This window comes from Eptesicus fuscus, chromosome 14 (assembly GCF_027574615.1).
Source record: "Eptesicus fuscus isolate TK198812 chromosome 14, DD_ASM_mEF_20220401, whole genome shotgun sequence".
Classification (NCBI taxonomy): Eukaryota; Metazoa; Chordata; class Mammalia; order Chiroptera; family Vespertilionidae; genus Eptesicus; species Eptesicus fuscus.
In genome coordinates, this window is record NC_072486.1 from 42,843,307 (window position 1) to 42,858,415 (window position 15,109).

Sequence of the window (15,109 nt, forward strand, 5' to 3'; positions counted from 1 at the left end):
AGAAAGGTAGGGAGCCAGCTGCTCTCCTGGCTGCGTCACTCACCATTCCCGGAGGGCTGAACACATCTCCCGGCACCGCCTGCATCGGGCCGCACTCGCTAGCATGGCCATTGCAGAAGCAGCTGCCCCGGACCACCATCTCGTAGAGAGCATAGTAGTACTTATCCAGGGAGTCATTGTGCCTCCTTCCAAGCAAAGTATCCCCAAGGGTGTGGAGCTTGGTGAAGTTTATCCTCAGGTTTGTTAATGTAACAAGGTCTAGAGAAAGGAAAATCATAATAAAATCAACGAACCAAAGTGCATTTAGGTTGTATCGGTTCAAGGTGCCCTTCTGGACTGACATCCCCTTAATGTACTCTAGAAAGGTAATGACAAGGACACTTCTAACATGACATTTTTAGAAAAGGAATGGATGTGAAAAATATAAAGCAATTCATACCCTGGATGTAGGGGCTGTACGGGTTTCCTATTTCAAAGCTGGGATCCAAAGCTTTTAAAACAACCTGTAAAACAAATGTAGGCAAATGTACGTATTTTACCCAAGAACTTGATTGTTAAAGGGTATACTCTTTTTAAAAATATATATTTTATTGATTTTAGAGAGGAAGGGAGAGGGAGAGAGAGATAGAAACATCAATGATGAGAGAGAATCATTGATTGGCTGCCTCTTGCACGCCTCCTACTGGGGATCGAGCCCACAACCCAGGCATGTGCCCTTGGCCGGAATCGAACATGGGACCTTTCAGTATGCAGGCTGACGCTCTATCCATTGAGCCAAACCAGCCAGGGCTAAAGGGTATATACTCTTACATAAGAGATCCTGATCTTACCCGCAGGCCAGGCCATTGCCTCCCAGCTAGCGCAGGATACAGGCCATCGTTGGGTTTTCATATGAATAAAAGTACCAAGAAGGAAAATGAAAGTAATAAACAGTCGTCGGGGGAGACTGTGTGATGCCATAAGAAAGAAGGGCTCCGGCTCTGGGGTGGGGTGGAGTGATGGGGTCACAACTCAGCAAGTCATGACCAGTTTGGATTTGACAGGGAATTCTGGAGCTACCGCCCACCACCAGTTCTTTCTACTACACCTGATAAGATAATACCGCCAGCCCCACTCCTACCCTGATCCTCTGCCGGCTACCAGCGTTGTTCAGGGGGAGATTCCTGGCAGATTCCACCTGAGTGGTGGCTTGCAGATCAAGGAGATGAGATAATTAGTCCAGGGCTGCACTCGCCTACGCGCTCCCTCCCAAGGGTCAGAAACAGATGCTCCTCCCTCTGAATCCCCCAGGCCCTGGTGCCCAGCCTGGATTTTAGCCCACACTCACCTTCAGCTGGGCACTGTGCAGGACTATTGCTTAGAAGGTATTTATTATTTATCTGAATGTGAGATGAATTCAGGACTCGTTTCAATTTAAACTGTCATTCTTAAAACCCAACAGCTCAAGTTATTTTTCAGCAAACACTACCTAAATTGCTTTTATATAAATTAACCACATTAACAACAACCACAACAGGCTTATTTTAACAGCAAAGGAATCCAAGAAAGGAAATGCTACCTCACCGCCAGTTGAGGGCTCAATATCCGAATATTTAGAGTCACAAACAAGGTCTCCCACGCCCTGGGCCTGGCCAGATGTGATGTTGGGAAAGGAAGTAGCACAGTCTTTTGCAAAATATTTAAATACTTTCCAGGTGTGTCCATAGTCTGTGGAACGTTCAACTAACATTGCAGCAGGCCGAAAAGTCTATGGAAAAAATGAGTTAAACTTGTAATACTTCACAAAGGGAGATTTAATTACCCGCTTCACAGTAAATATTTATATTTTCTAATTCCATGTTTTCAAACTTGATTTGTATCCCTTAAAATCTCTATACGGTGAACATACCAAATCTCTTTCCAAAAGTGGGCAAGTATTTATGAGCGCATATTTTGCCCTAAAATCTAATTCCATTTAAAAATGTTTATGGCCATGTGATTTATCAATTGGAGAAAGATGGCATATTAATTTTTAAAAAGCTAATGTAATGGATATTTTATACAGCAATTTGCATGTTTTTTCTTTTCTTCTTCTTTTTTTTTTATTGGGGGTGGGGGGGCCTAGAATACTTTTCCTCTGGCAAACTCTTATAATCCTTTAAAATCTACCATGAAGTTTATCTGGGTTCCCTAGAACAGATTTAGCATTGTCAATGAACTCCCCACCATTCTAATATGTCTATGCACTTATCACCCCGTATTATGATTTTAAATTTATATATGTGCTTTATATATGAATATATAAATTTGTAGCCATGACTAGATTGTGAGCTCTTTGGGGACAAAGGCTAATGGTTTATTTAAATAACTTTTTATTTTATATTCTTTTTTTATAGCAACAACTTAGCACCAGGCCTGACATCAAAATTAGAATTCTGATGCATGATCAGAGAATGACTATAGCACAGGATTTTCTCTGGTACCTCGGCAACCTTAACCAAGACCCTTTGACTTTTCTTCCTGTTTTGATCACAATCTTTCCATATTTCCCTAAATAATTTCCAGTTCTTGCCTGTTTTGCCTGAAAGTATCTTTCTTGTTCTGTGGTCTCTATCCCCTAGTGCTTGACATTTTTCTTTTTGCTGTATCTTCTAAGACTTTTCTTTGGTTGTCGTTGACCATATAAGTTACTAATTAATGAGCAGTGGTATTTTGTTTCAATTCAAGAACAAAAACCCCAATGACAAAGCTGGAGTCCAGGTAAACACAGCTTTTTGTTCTCTGCAAGGAAGCGAGGAAGCAGACTTTCAGGTGAGCCCAGCATTTGGTAAGTAGATAAAGGGGCAGCAGACCTACACATCTGTACCTTAAAGGTCAGGATAAGGTGGCTGAACTGAAATAACGCCTCTAGGTCCAATCTGATGCTGACATGATCAAGACCTAAAGAAAGACCCAGAAAGGAGAAAATCAGTGATTTTGAGAGACCCCTGTTTATCATGTTAATCCCTCAGTGTGGCTTGTCTATAATAAGACCCTTTGAAAGCCCATGGCTGGTGATCAACACTCTTTCCCAGTCTGTTGGAGTGGTTTCCCATGCTATTCCATGCCCAAGAGAAGGTCTATATGAGCAATATGGGATTTACCCAGACTGTGCCCACATCCGTGCCTATGGCCACAGTGTGGCAGTATTACATACCACCAAAGGAGACCCGGGACAGTTCCCATAGGTGGAACAACGGGCTCATGTCCTTGAACTCACATCTTGACTATACACAAGTGTGAGCTAGCAAGCCAGAGCATGGTACAATTGACACGCCCTATCCTTCCAACAGCTGTTAATAATCTTTGCACCAGTTTTATTGTCAGTCAGCATAAAACACAGCTTAGAGCCTTCCTTTGGAGTGAGGATCTGTGGGCTCCTCTGTGGCTGAGAAGACGGAGCTATCCTGGCCAGGACTTTGCACGGAGGCTCTTAGCTGCCATCACCTCATCATGGACATGGAGGACTGGCCCTAATCTGGACACAATGGAAGCTCTGATCTCGCTAAAGTGCGCTGACCAATAGAAATATGAGTCGCTGGTGTCATTTAAATTTTTCTGGCAGCCACATTTCAGCAGGTGCAATTATTTTTAATATATTTAACCCCCTAAAATAAAAATATTCTCATTTGAACATGCCATCAATATTTTAAAACTTAGCAATGTTTTATCACACATTTTCACCCCAAACTAAGTGTTAGAAATCAGGGATGGTTTTCTACGTATAGCACATCCCAATTTGAATTAGCCATGTTTTCAGTGCTCAGGAGCACATGTGGCGAGGGCCCCAATACTGGACAGCACAGCTCCACAGCACAGTGGCTGGGCTGCTGAATGGCGTGCAGCCTACCTTCCGGTGAATGGCTGGGGAAGCGTTTGCTGCTGAGCGGGCAGCCACATCCCAGGCTCTGTCATGGCTCCTCACCCTTTCTAGAAAGGAGATCTCCTTTCCCTCTCTAAAATTCTTGGCTGAGAACCCTGTTTCTATGTAATCAGCTGTGACAGAGGGGATTCCTTCTGAGAGGAGATGTGGGACAAATGCTGGCATGGGCGTCTAAACAGCTATAAAGCAGAACTGGCACCATGTTGAAGAGGAGCCATCATGAGTGAGCCAGTCTACATTGATTCAAGCACATAAGGCCCAAAGCTGGGGTGGGGCGGGGGAAGGGGGACATGAGGAATCCCCGGTCAGGTTCAAACTTAGAATAGTCAGGGCCAGTGTGAGGTTCAATATGGCAGTTGATCATGACCAGAGAAGGGCATACATCCAGAAGGGAGAGAACTTCAGTCAGTAGCCAACTATCCTTTCAATTCAATTTGTATTAAAACCTTGGGCTTGCGGAAAGAAACAAAGTGTCATTTTTCTCTCTTCCTTCATGTGTTGAAGAAGGATAAGCACATGGCATGAACTCTGAGACGTCTCCTGGCATTATTAATTCCACTTAGTGTGTTTTATATTAGCCTTTATTTACCAACACCTCATAAATTTCCTTATTATTCTTTTACAAAGAATGAAAGAATGCAGAGATATTTTCTTCCCATACATGGAAAGAGTGAAACATTCTGAGTTATGTGCTTAAAATACACTTCTATTTCTCTAGAAAAAAAATAATCTGTCTTAAAATGAAAAGGAAATTTGTTCTTATACATTCTGGTGGATACTGTTCCATTCAAAAACAAAACAAAACAAAACAAAGCAAAACGAAACAAAACAAAAAAAACTCCTTGCCTGACACTTAAAATCATACAGAAAGACACCTTATTAAAAATATGAAGAAAAAATTGGAAAGGAACTTATTCATACCGTTTTCGGATTGCCACCATTTCTTTTCTCTATTTGGTTCAAAACTTGTAATCACATTCTCAATGGTGTGGCTGTTGGGATGGGTGTGCGGATCGTATGGAAATCTGGAGTCACAAATGAAGCATTTTTGTTCCCCCTGGAAAATGTCACCATTTAAATTAAAAATAAAGAATTGTAATTACTTATTGTTGACCTAAATTTAAAAACAAGCTGTACTTACTATATTTGTCATTCAATCTGGCTAAAAATAAAAAGCAGAGGAAATAACAAGACATCAATTTTTCCACCAATAGGTGCTTAAATACAATAACAAATGAATTTAAAATATGAAAGAATTTTTATAAATTTACATATTTGGAGCAAAAATGTAAACATGTGGAACTAATTTTCTTCTCATACAAGAGGCAGATGATCTAGAGATTATTTTAAACTACAGAGAAATAATTAGAATATACTCTTTGAGTGGAATTATTTCCTTTAGTAAAAAAAAAAAAAAGAATATTTGCTATGAAACTAATAAAGCAGTGGGCCACTAGGCTATCTGCAATCATCATCCTTTCTCTCTCAGACATAGTTTTTGGCAGAAAAGCTTCCAATGCCAAAATCTTTATATTACACTTTGTGGATTTTGTAAAAGCTTTTTAATCAACTCACAGCAGGGAGCCCTACCTCTTGTCTCACAGACTAGAAGGTCTTTTTGGGAACTGGAACTAGTTTTGCTTGAGATATATTTTCAAAGGCTATACAGCCGAGATTGGCCTTGGAGTTTGCTTAACTTCACGTCTGCTTGTAGCTATACTCACTTAAAACTCCTAAGGAAATCTCCGGGGATTTCTGAAAGATGCCAATGACCCGCACAGTTGTTCCTGGCTAATATGTGGGGCCCTGGAGGAGCATTTTTGCAAAGCTTTCAGGGAGCAGGAGCCGGTTATCACCATCCCCTGTGGTGGAAATTGCCAACAGCGAATGCACTGGTGAACACTGAGCTTATGTCCTGACATGGCTTACAAGGGCCTACATGACCTCGCCAGGGCCACCTCCTTGCTTGTCTTCCCTGATGCACTCAGCCCTAGCTGTGCTCACTTCTTGCTTTTCCTGGAGCTTACCAAGAACTCTCCTGCCTTAGAATACTCACATCTTAACACAAGCTGTTCTCAGGTCAGAGAGATTTTCCTTGACTTCTAAAATTCCACCTCCTCCCACCCTTATGGCCTCTGCTAGTCTCTATCCCTTACCCTGCTTGGCGATATTCTCTAAGCGCTTATCACTACTTGAGACTATATTGTATAGTCATTGCATTACTGTCTGTCGCCTTCATTAGACTTTAAGATGAATGAGGGCAAGGACTTTATTTTGTTTATGGTTGTATTCTCCTCACCTAGTAGAGTGTCTGTAATATAGCAGATGTTCAATAAAATTTGTTGAATGAATGCATGATGATTTTTTAAAATATATTTTACAATGATTTTAGAGAGAGGAAGGGAGAGAGAGAGAGAAACATTAACCTTCCTCTCCACTCTTTGGTTGATTCCTGCAGGTGTCCCGATCTGGGATCAAACTCACAACCGTAGCATATCGGACGATGCTCTAACAGAGCTACTGGCCAGGGCTAATGCATAATGATTTTAATGACTGTTTCAGCTGTTGTCTGTAAAAATAAACCGGCCTTCCAGGAGATCCTTTTTAGAATCACTGGCCATCATAAGCCTTCGACCTGAAGAAAACCAAAAATGCACTTGGGAAATTGACGAACTACGGAAACTAGATCAATTCTGCTTAAGGGGAGGCTAAAGAGTAGCGGAAGCCCTGGGATTCCACCGAAAGATGTCAGGGCTTCAAAGTATTTCCAGCAGTATACACAGAGTACGGGGGAAATGCTTATACTCAGGGCTTGTGGGCTACTCTTTCCGTAAACATTTCAGGAGCCTAGTCTTTGCTGAGACTGGCTGCAGAGGATGTTTAGTTGTGGTGACAAAGTGGGGGTCCCGCTCGGGTAGCTCTGTGGGTCCATGTTGACCTGCAGGTTTTGGAGAGGATGCTGTGCTTGGCAGCAGCTTGCCAGGTAATAGATGGGAGAATCCCCTCCACCCTGCACCATGTCCGTGTGCACCAGCACTGGCAGCCCCACCTGTGATACGTTGTCAGCCTGGAGAGATTTGGAGATTTTTTTTCTAGCTCTAAGATTTTTAAGATTTCTGTGATTCTCTAGTGTACTCCCCTTCCCCCCCAAAAAAGAAAGCCTCTGAAGCTTGATTTCTTTCTGCTTTTGGTTGAGTGAAATTAAGATGTAGGAATATGACTTTCTAATCATTGTGTGAGTACATCATGAGTTGGCTATGGCCATAGTAAGTAAATGCCAGTGGCAGACGGACAAGATGGCTGGCGTCTGGGTCGGAAAGTTTCTAATATTAGAGCTGAGAACCACTTCTTTGTCCACAGGCCCTGGACTCATAAAGCTACTTAAAGAGTCATCCGTCCCACCTGACCTAGAGTTGAGCAAACACTTCTCCAGGGTCATTTCCTTGCACATGTAGAGAATTTGCTTTCTGACACAAGTACTTCCCAAACTTAGAACAGCGCTAAGCTCTCAGGTAGTGGCTCCACTTATTTATAATCATCCTCTTTTACTAGCAACCAATTAGAGTACAAAGCATTTCCCAGAGACCTCCAGGAGATGCCGTAAAGAACAATACGTGGAAAAGCCTGGGCCATCAACATTAGGCCTGTGTCCAACTTCCTTCCTGAACATCCTCTCATTGAAGGACTGACGTGACTGCCTCGGGCTTTTCAGCAGGTAGGATGCATGGATGACCTTGGATACTTGCTCTGCTCCCAGAACATAGGGAGGAAAAGACCTGTAAGGCAACTTGTCCTTTTAATAAACTGGTCTTTAAGAGGGAAAAAAAAGGCCCCAAACATATTCACAGAGGGATACTACGCTTTTTAGGCAAGGCAGTTTCCAAGTGGCTTGTGAGGCTGCACAGTGAATTCCAAGCTGCACCCCGCTATCTCTAGGGTCCGGCCATGAGAACTCATGTTTGGCAGAATGGCCTTGAGGCCCTGAGGGGTCCTCAAGCTTCACTGCATAAGTCAATTATGCTAACTCCACGGGAGTCACTAAAGGCAGCCGCATTGCATAGTAATTCCCTTCAAAGACTGAACTGAAAATACTTTTCTGTCTAATTCTATAGGTTACAAGAAATAGATGAAGCAGATCTTCCCTGTTTTCTAATCTATCAAGGTTTCCTGGCTTTGAATTGTGTCTCTGATGTTCTGAAAGGAATGTTGTCTCTTATACTGTTGTCTGAGCAGCCCCAGAGGTACCTGGAAGAATCTACATCATTGATTAAATAATGGCCCAACAAATAAACAAAGAACCAACCCACCTCGAGGTAGCTGAGGATGCAGTATTTCTGGGCTCCATCCAGCCCACAGGTAGAGGAAGCCGTGAGCTGCGTGCCGCGTCCCACTAGGAGGTTGCCGGTCGGGGGATGACACGCACCCCTGTTGCATTTATCTTCAGCTTTTGCATAACTGAGCAACCCTTGAACACAACAGAAACAGCTACTTAGAAAGCAGCTACTTAGAAAGGGGAGCAGAAGGCTTAAAGAAGCAACTGGCTAAATTGGAAAAGTTAGTCTATTTTTAATAGCAGTTCTGTTGATCAGTAAGACCCTTGTCCTGGATGCTGTTGGGGCCCTCAGTCCGGTGGAAATCTCCTAGCCTGCAGGGTTATACCACCTGCATTCATGTCCACACCTGGGCCATCCTGCAGCCAATGAATGATAAATGCTTACTTCAAAGGCTGGTTCTATTGCCTCAGGCTAGGATCCACTTCACTGTGCAAATTATGCTCGGAACCTTTCCCTGGGAGGAGCTGGAGCCTGCCTCCAGCTGGGACCATATCTGACTTCACTTCCCTCACCCTTACTCCTCCGAGCATCCCTCAATAAACCACGTGCACACAAATCCCCCTCTCAGGCTCTGCTTCTAAGAACCCGATCTGGGACAGCTTCTCTGGACTGGGAATTCTCCATGCATCATTGCAGGGCAAAAAACAGACAAGAGGAGGGAGAATCCTAATTCTGTCTCTTACACCTGTTGTTTCAACCTGTACCAAATCAACCAGAGAGTTTAAGAAATCCTTGGAAAAGAATTCTCTCCTAAAATGTGTGATCCTTTTAAAAATATATTTTTTCATTTATTTTATAGAGAAAGGGAGAGAGAGAGAGAAACATCAATGATGAGAGAGAGAATCATTGATTGGCCACCTTCTGCACACCCCCCACTGGGGATCGAGCCTGCAACCCAGGCATGTGCCCCTCACCAGAATCAAACCCGGGACCCTTCATTCTGCAGGCTGATGCTCTATCCACTGAGCCAAACCGGCCAGGGCCAATCGATCCTTTTAATAATATGGATTAATGGGCTCAGATGAGTCCTGGAACAAATGATGCCCCTTGGGGTTTCAGTCTGTATAGCCCACATAGGCCTTCACACCTGCTGTCCCACAGATCTGTCTGGAAGGCATTTGGTCACAAGAGATATAAGATGATTTGCAAGAGCAACTCTATCTCAATTGTCACCTCAAGTCTCTACTTTTCATGTACAGCCTCTGAGATAACATTCTTAATTCTCAGTTTACAAACTATTTTTAAAGTTGTATTTGTTTCAAAGGGTTAAATTTCGTGTTAAGATAACTGTTAAATCTCTCTATGTAAATGAGGGGTGGGTAGGGTAATCCTAACTCTTTCCTTCCTGCATGGTTCGCGACCAGGGTTTGGCTCTATTATGTTCAAGTTACACTTTTGTAACCCATCCATATTAATAGATTACTTTATTGTTGGGAAGATTGAAGAAAACAAAGTAGAATCTTCCTCGGGCTAAGGTCTAAGGTTAACACACATATAAAGTTAAATGCAAATCCAATGTGAGTCAATTGTAATATTTTATTGATAGCTATTTATAGACATAGTTATATTTCTTCTTTTAAAAGTGTATTTGAACAAGACAGTATAGTATCTTTTTAAGTTTAATGAAAGGGTTAAAATTCTGTTATGAGTCTCAAGGCCCAAACCCAGGCACTAGTTTTCTCCTGATGACAGTTCAAATTATAGACATGATAATTTTGAAGGAATAAAATAGGTTGAAAGACACAGGACCCAGAATTACTTGATATTAAAGCTACAGTAAACAAGAGAGTAATATTGGTGGAGGAATAGGCCCATAGATCAACAGAACAGATAATCCAGAAATAGATCCACACAAAAAGGCTGAACTGATTTTTGAGGTGCAAAGGTAATTAATGAAGGAAGGATAACCTTTTCAATAAATAGTGATTAATATTGGGCATCCATAGGCAACAAATAAACTTGTCACCCAAACCTCATGACCTATACAAACATTAAAACAAAATGGATCATGGATTTAAGTATAAAATATCCTATATAATAAAAGTCCAGCGACCGAACGACCAGAACGACCAGTTGACCAGTCACTATGATGTGCACTGACCACCAGGGAGCAGATGCTCAATGCAGGAGCTGCCCCCTGGTGGTCAGTGCACTCCCACATTGGGAGCAGAGCTTGGCTGACTGGGATGAGTGGTGCTCCCACAGTGGGCCGATTCCCGCAGGCCATGCCCCCCCCATCAGTGCACGAATCCCATGTACTGGGCCTCTAGTAAATCTATAAAACTACAAAACTTCTATGGCATGTAAGAGAAAATCTTTGGGACTTAGGGCTAGGCAAAGAATTACTAGAATTGACAACAAAACCATGATCCATGTAGAGAAAAATTGATAAATTGGACCTCATCAAAATTAGAAACTTTGTGAAGTAAAAAGGCAAGCTGCACCGAAACCGGTTTGGCTCAGTGGATAGAGCGTCAGTCTGTGGACTGAAAGGTCCCAAGTTCGATTCCGGTCAAGGGCATGTACATTGGTTGCGGGCACATCCCCGGTAGGGGGTGTGCAGGAGGCAGCTGATCGATGTTTCTCTCTCATCGATGTTTCTAACTCTCTATCCCTCTCCCTTCCTCTCTGTAAAAAATCAATAAAATATATATATAAAAAAGGCAAGCTGCAGACTGGGAGAATATAATTGCAAATCACAAATCTGAATAAGGTGTTGACCTAGAATATGTAAAGTGCTCTCCAAATTCAACATTAGGAAACCAACCAACTAGAAAATGGCAAGTGGCACAAGTAGACATTTCACTGAAGAAGATATACAGATGGCAAATACACCCCTGAAAAGATGTTCAACCTCATTAGCCATTAGGGAAATGCAAAGCAAAGCCACAATAAGATAGCACTACATACCTATCAGAATGGGTAAAATAAAAAAAGCAGCAGTAACACTAGATGCTGGAGAGGATGTGGAAAAACGGGCTGACTCATACACTACTAGTGGGAATGTAAAATGGCACAGCGACTTGGGGGAAAAGTATGGAGGTTTCTTATAAAGTTAAGCATGTGCTTATCATACAGTCCAGCAATTGCACTTCCAGAGAAATGAACCTTTATGTTTACACAAAAAACTACATACAAATATCCATAGCATCTTTGCTTATAATAGTAAAAACACACACACTAAAAAACTGGAAACCACCTAGATTTACTTCAATAGGTGAATGGTTAAGCCAAATGTGGTACATCCATACCATGGAATAGCACTTAGCAATAAAAAGGAGTGAAAATCACTGAAATATGCAACAATGTAGGTGAATATGAAAGGAGTTACATTGAGTGAAAAGGCCAATCTCAATGGTTATTTACTGCATAATTCAATTTCTTGAATGACAAAATTGTAGAGATGGAGAATAGACTGTCAGGGGGTTGGGGAGGCAGGGAGGGATGTGGGGTTGGAGATAAAGGGGGTAATACTAGGGATCCTTAAGGTGATGGAACTGTTTGGTATCTTAACTCTGGTGGTGAATACAGGAACCTACACCTGTGATAAACACACACACACACACACACACACACACACACACACACAAATGAGTGTATGTAAAACTGGTGAAATTTGAATAAGGTCAATGGACTATATATCAATGTCAATTTTCTGGTTGGGATATTGTACTATAGTTATGCAAGACGGGGAAATTGGGTGAAAGGTATATGGGATATCTCTGTATTATTTCTTACAACTGCATGAGAACCTGCAATGATCTCAAAATGAAAAGTAAAAAACCCAACAATTCTCTCTTTCCTCAAAATAACCCCACCAGCCACTGGATGGTGAATCAAGTAAACCCGCATTCTAAAATAATACACATACAACCCGCCCCAGCTGCTCTTATGTACTTTTCCCCTGAGACCTTTTATGCCAAGACCTGATTTCAATAGACAGGAGAGGATTGACCTTAAATGAAAAAAAAAAAATTACCATACTATGAACTAAGCTGGTTTCTTCTCAGTTTTCTCAATTGTAAAAATAAATAAAGAATTTTTAATTTACTTGTTTTATATCTAATGGATTTCTTTCTTTCAACTTGTCCTCCAAAAATATAGGCTTCTGAAAAATAATGTTCTTTCTCTTATGCATACATTTCCCACATGAAGCATTCTTTTAATCTGGTTATTTTTTGATTATTATCAGTCTATAAACATACATAGATCATATGATACATAATATCTACTTCTCCACAGGTTACCAAATGTCAGTTTGAACAGGGAATTTTCTTATCTTCAATCTCATTGCAAAGATTATTCTTCTAAAAAAAAAAAAAAGCCCAACATTTCTTTCTCTTTCTTTGAGATAGATGCATGAAGAAACTTAGTTCCATCATGCAGTTTTTATTTCATTATATGATAAATGATCCTAGATTGGTTAACATGAATTTACCTTTTATTCACCCAATAATCAAAACGCAGATCTCCTTTTATTCATAGAACTGGCATCCAGGACAAATAACTAATTAGAATTTGGGATTCCAATAGACAGAGGCTTTTTAAAATAAGGTCAGGCATAAAGTCTCTGCTAATGCTACATGTGGATTAACTAAGACTTCCCTTCAGGGTTTTATTCCTTTAGACAAGTTCCATCCTGAAGTCTTTTATTGGAATCGTTGCCTTAGAGATTTAACCTGCTTTTATAACCTAACTTGGCCAAACTTGTCTTATTCAGATGTGTACTTTTCTAAAATAGGCATATTCCGGGACTTAGTTAACTATTATTCATGTAATATGCTAAGTGCAAATATGAACTTATGGTCTAAATACTTGGCAAAAAGTGGCCTGAAACATAAGGAGTTAAGGCTTCATGCCTGGAGATAAACTGAGCAATATCCTTCCTGGGCTAGAGATTTCAGCTGCCAGATTATTACATTGGTAATTATTACACTGGAACTAATTCAATAAAGACGAAGAATAAAGATGTTTATGTCTTTAGAAAAATCAACATTTTCCTCAAAAATGACTTACAACATAAAGATAGAAATTTACTAAGAATGAATGTAGATCTGGTCATTTAAAGAAAATGCACAGCAAATTTTCTGTAAAACCAAGGATCACTTTGTAGAAATAACCATTATTATATAATCTCTCAGTAATTTTGTAAATTGCTATAATTTTCTGAAACACGTAAGATGTTTTCATGTACCTTGGAGTGCACGCCAGCGTTTTAGAGGCTGTAGACATACATCTATGTACTCACACGCATTATTTATATGGGGAAGGAGAAGTCCAAAGAATGCACATTAGATGAGGTTTGCACTTTGCATCCCGTTCCCCAAACCTGGGGCCAGTGCTTGTTTTAGGATTCTTTTCTTCTTGTTTTCCTTAGTCAGATTGCAAGACAAAGTGTTCAGATAGGCTCCGGTGTTTGTATGAATGCCTAAGGTGAACCAGAAAGTGCCCAAGCTGATGGTGTGGGGTTAACCTGGTTTATGGTTTGACCATAGGCAAACCTAGACATTTGGGTTAGATCAGGGTACCTTAGATTTAGAAATCCAGGATGTATTGCAGCTCAGACTTTTCTGCTAATTTAGTTTTGAAGACCTTTCCTCCAGAGAGAGGGAGCTCCTTGAGGAGGAGTCTGAGCGAGGTGTAAGTCACACGCTATCGAGGCTGGGGAGAAGGCAGAGTCATCTTCAGGGGTTGCTTCTAATTTTGAATGTTGGTTTCATCCCAAAGAGAACATCTAAGCCAGGTGTAGATGAGACAACTCTTCTCTGACTACCTGAGGCCAGATCTGAGCTTTAGAGTCCTGGGGTGCAGCCTAACACACCTTGTTCCTTCCCACTGGCTTGTGACTCACCTCTCTGGGGCAGGGAATTTTCAACAGAGAACAAACTAGCATTTCCCTTCTAGAGCTATTCTTTCCTCCATGATCAGGAAATCTAATTGGGAAATTGCCTTGGGGTTTAAAAATTGCAAAATTAAAAGACAACATTCTTAAAGTTTTCTGCCACGAAGAAATTCAGTATGAATCTCTCAAGAGAAGATGCTAAGCAAGTTAGTTAGTACTCAGGAACCAAAAGCAGGTCTGTTATAGACAGAAAAGTACGGATCAAAGAGAGTAATTGTTGGAAACATCTTTTCTTTGGCTAATGTAAATTATTCCCAGCTTATGAAAAATAGCACAGACATAGAGAATTTGGCCTTTTAACTCAGAGCTGCTGCTTATTGAGAAGAGGGAATTTTGCCTATAAGCTGGGACCACATCACTGGGACAAGTGCTACATTCAAGGAAGAGCTATTTTTAAAAATTGAAATGCATTATAGCTGCAAATTATGAATCTGAAAGTATCTTTCTTTAATATATTACTTTATTTATTTATCTGCTGAGGATAATATTCCATGAAAGAGTGATAGAAATAACTATTTGTGGATAGTAAACATATTTGAGTGAAATTTTTTAGTTGCTTGACAATTATACAACAGAAGAGCCATACAAGTATATAGCAGTATAGAAAGAAGGTGAATATGTTTAAAAACTATTTCCATTAAAATATTTTAGAGCAATTTAATACAAGCTGAAAATTGATTTTTGACAACTAATACTCACCAAGGTGCAAAAGAAAGGTCAGTTGAAATTGCATTCTTTTGTTAGGAAATGATTAACTCCAATTCTGCTAGGTTAAAAAAAAAAAAGGAGATTAAATCAGTCACTGATAAACTCAATTAATTGCATCAATTGTAAATGATTTGAAAAGTTGTCTGGTGGTTCTTATCCTTTAGGGACACAAAATACCTATAGTGCCCAAGTCCTTAAAAAATAAGAGTACATAGCTCTACCCAGTTTGGCTCAGTGGATAGAATGTTGGCCTGCAGACTGAAG

The 15,109-nt window shown here is 40.7% G+C and overlaps 1 protein-coding gene across 1 annotated transcript in view; it reads right to left on the reverse strand.

Annotated features, from left to right (window-relative positions):
• LAMB4 (laminin subunit beta 4) overlaps positions 1-14,870 on the reverse strand; it is an 89,073-nt gene extending 74,203 nt beyond the window's left edge. Inside the window, exons 1-7 of the mRNA XM_054726280.1 lie at positions 14,837-14,870; positions 8,209-8,366; positions 4,823-4,958; positions 2,846-2,919; positions 1,559-1,747; positions 440-503; positions 44-258 (exon numbers count right to left, since the gene is read on the reverse strand). Coding sequence (XP_054582255.1) covers positions 44-258; positions 440-503; positions 1,559-1,747; positions 2,846-2,919; positions 4,823-4,958; positions 8,209-8,366; positions 14,837-14,870 — 870 coding nt within the window. The remainder of the gene's footprint in view (positions 1-43; positions 259-439; positions 504-1,558; positions 1,748-2,845; positions 2,920-4,822; positions 4,959-8,208; positions 8,367-14,836) is intronic.
• Between the last annotated feature and the right edge of the window lie 239 nt (positions 14,871-15,109).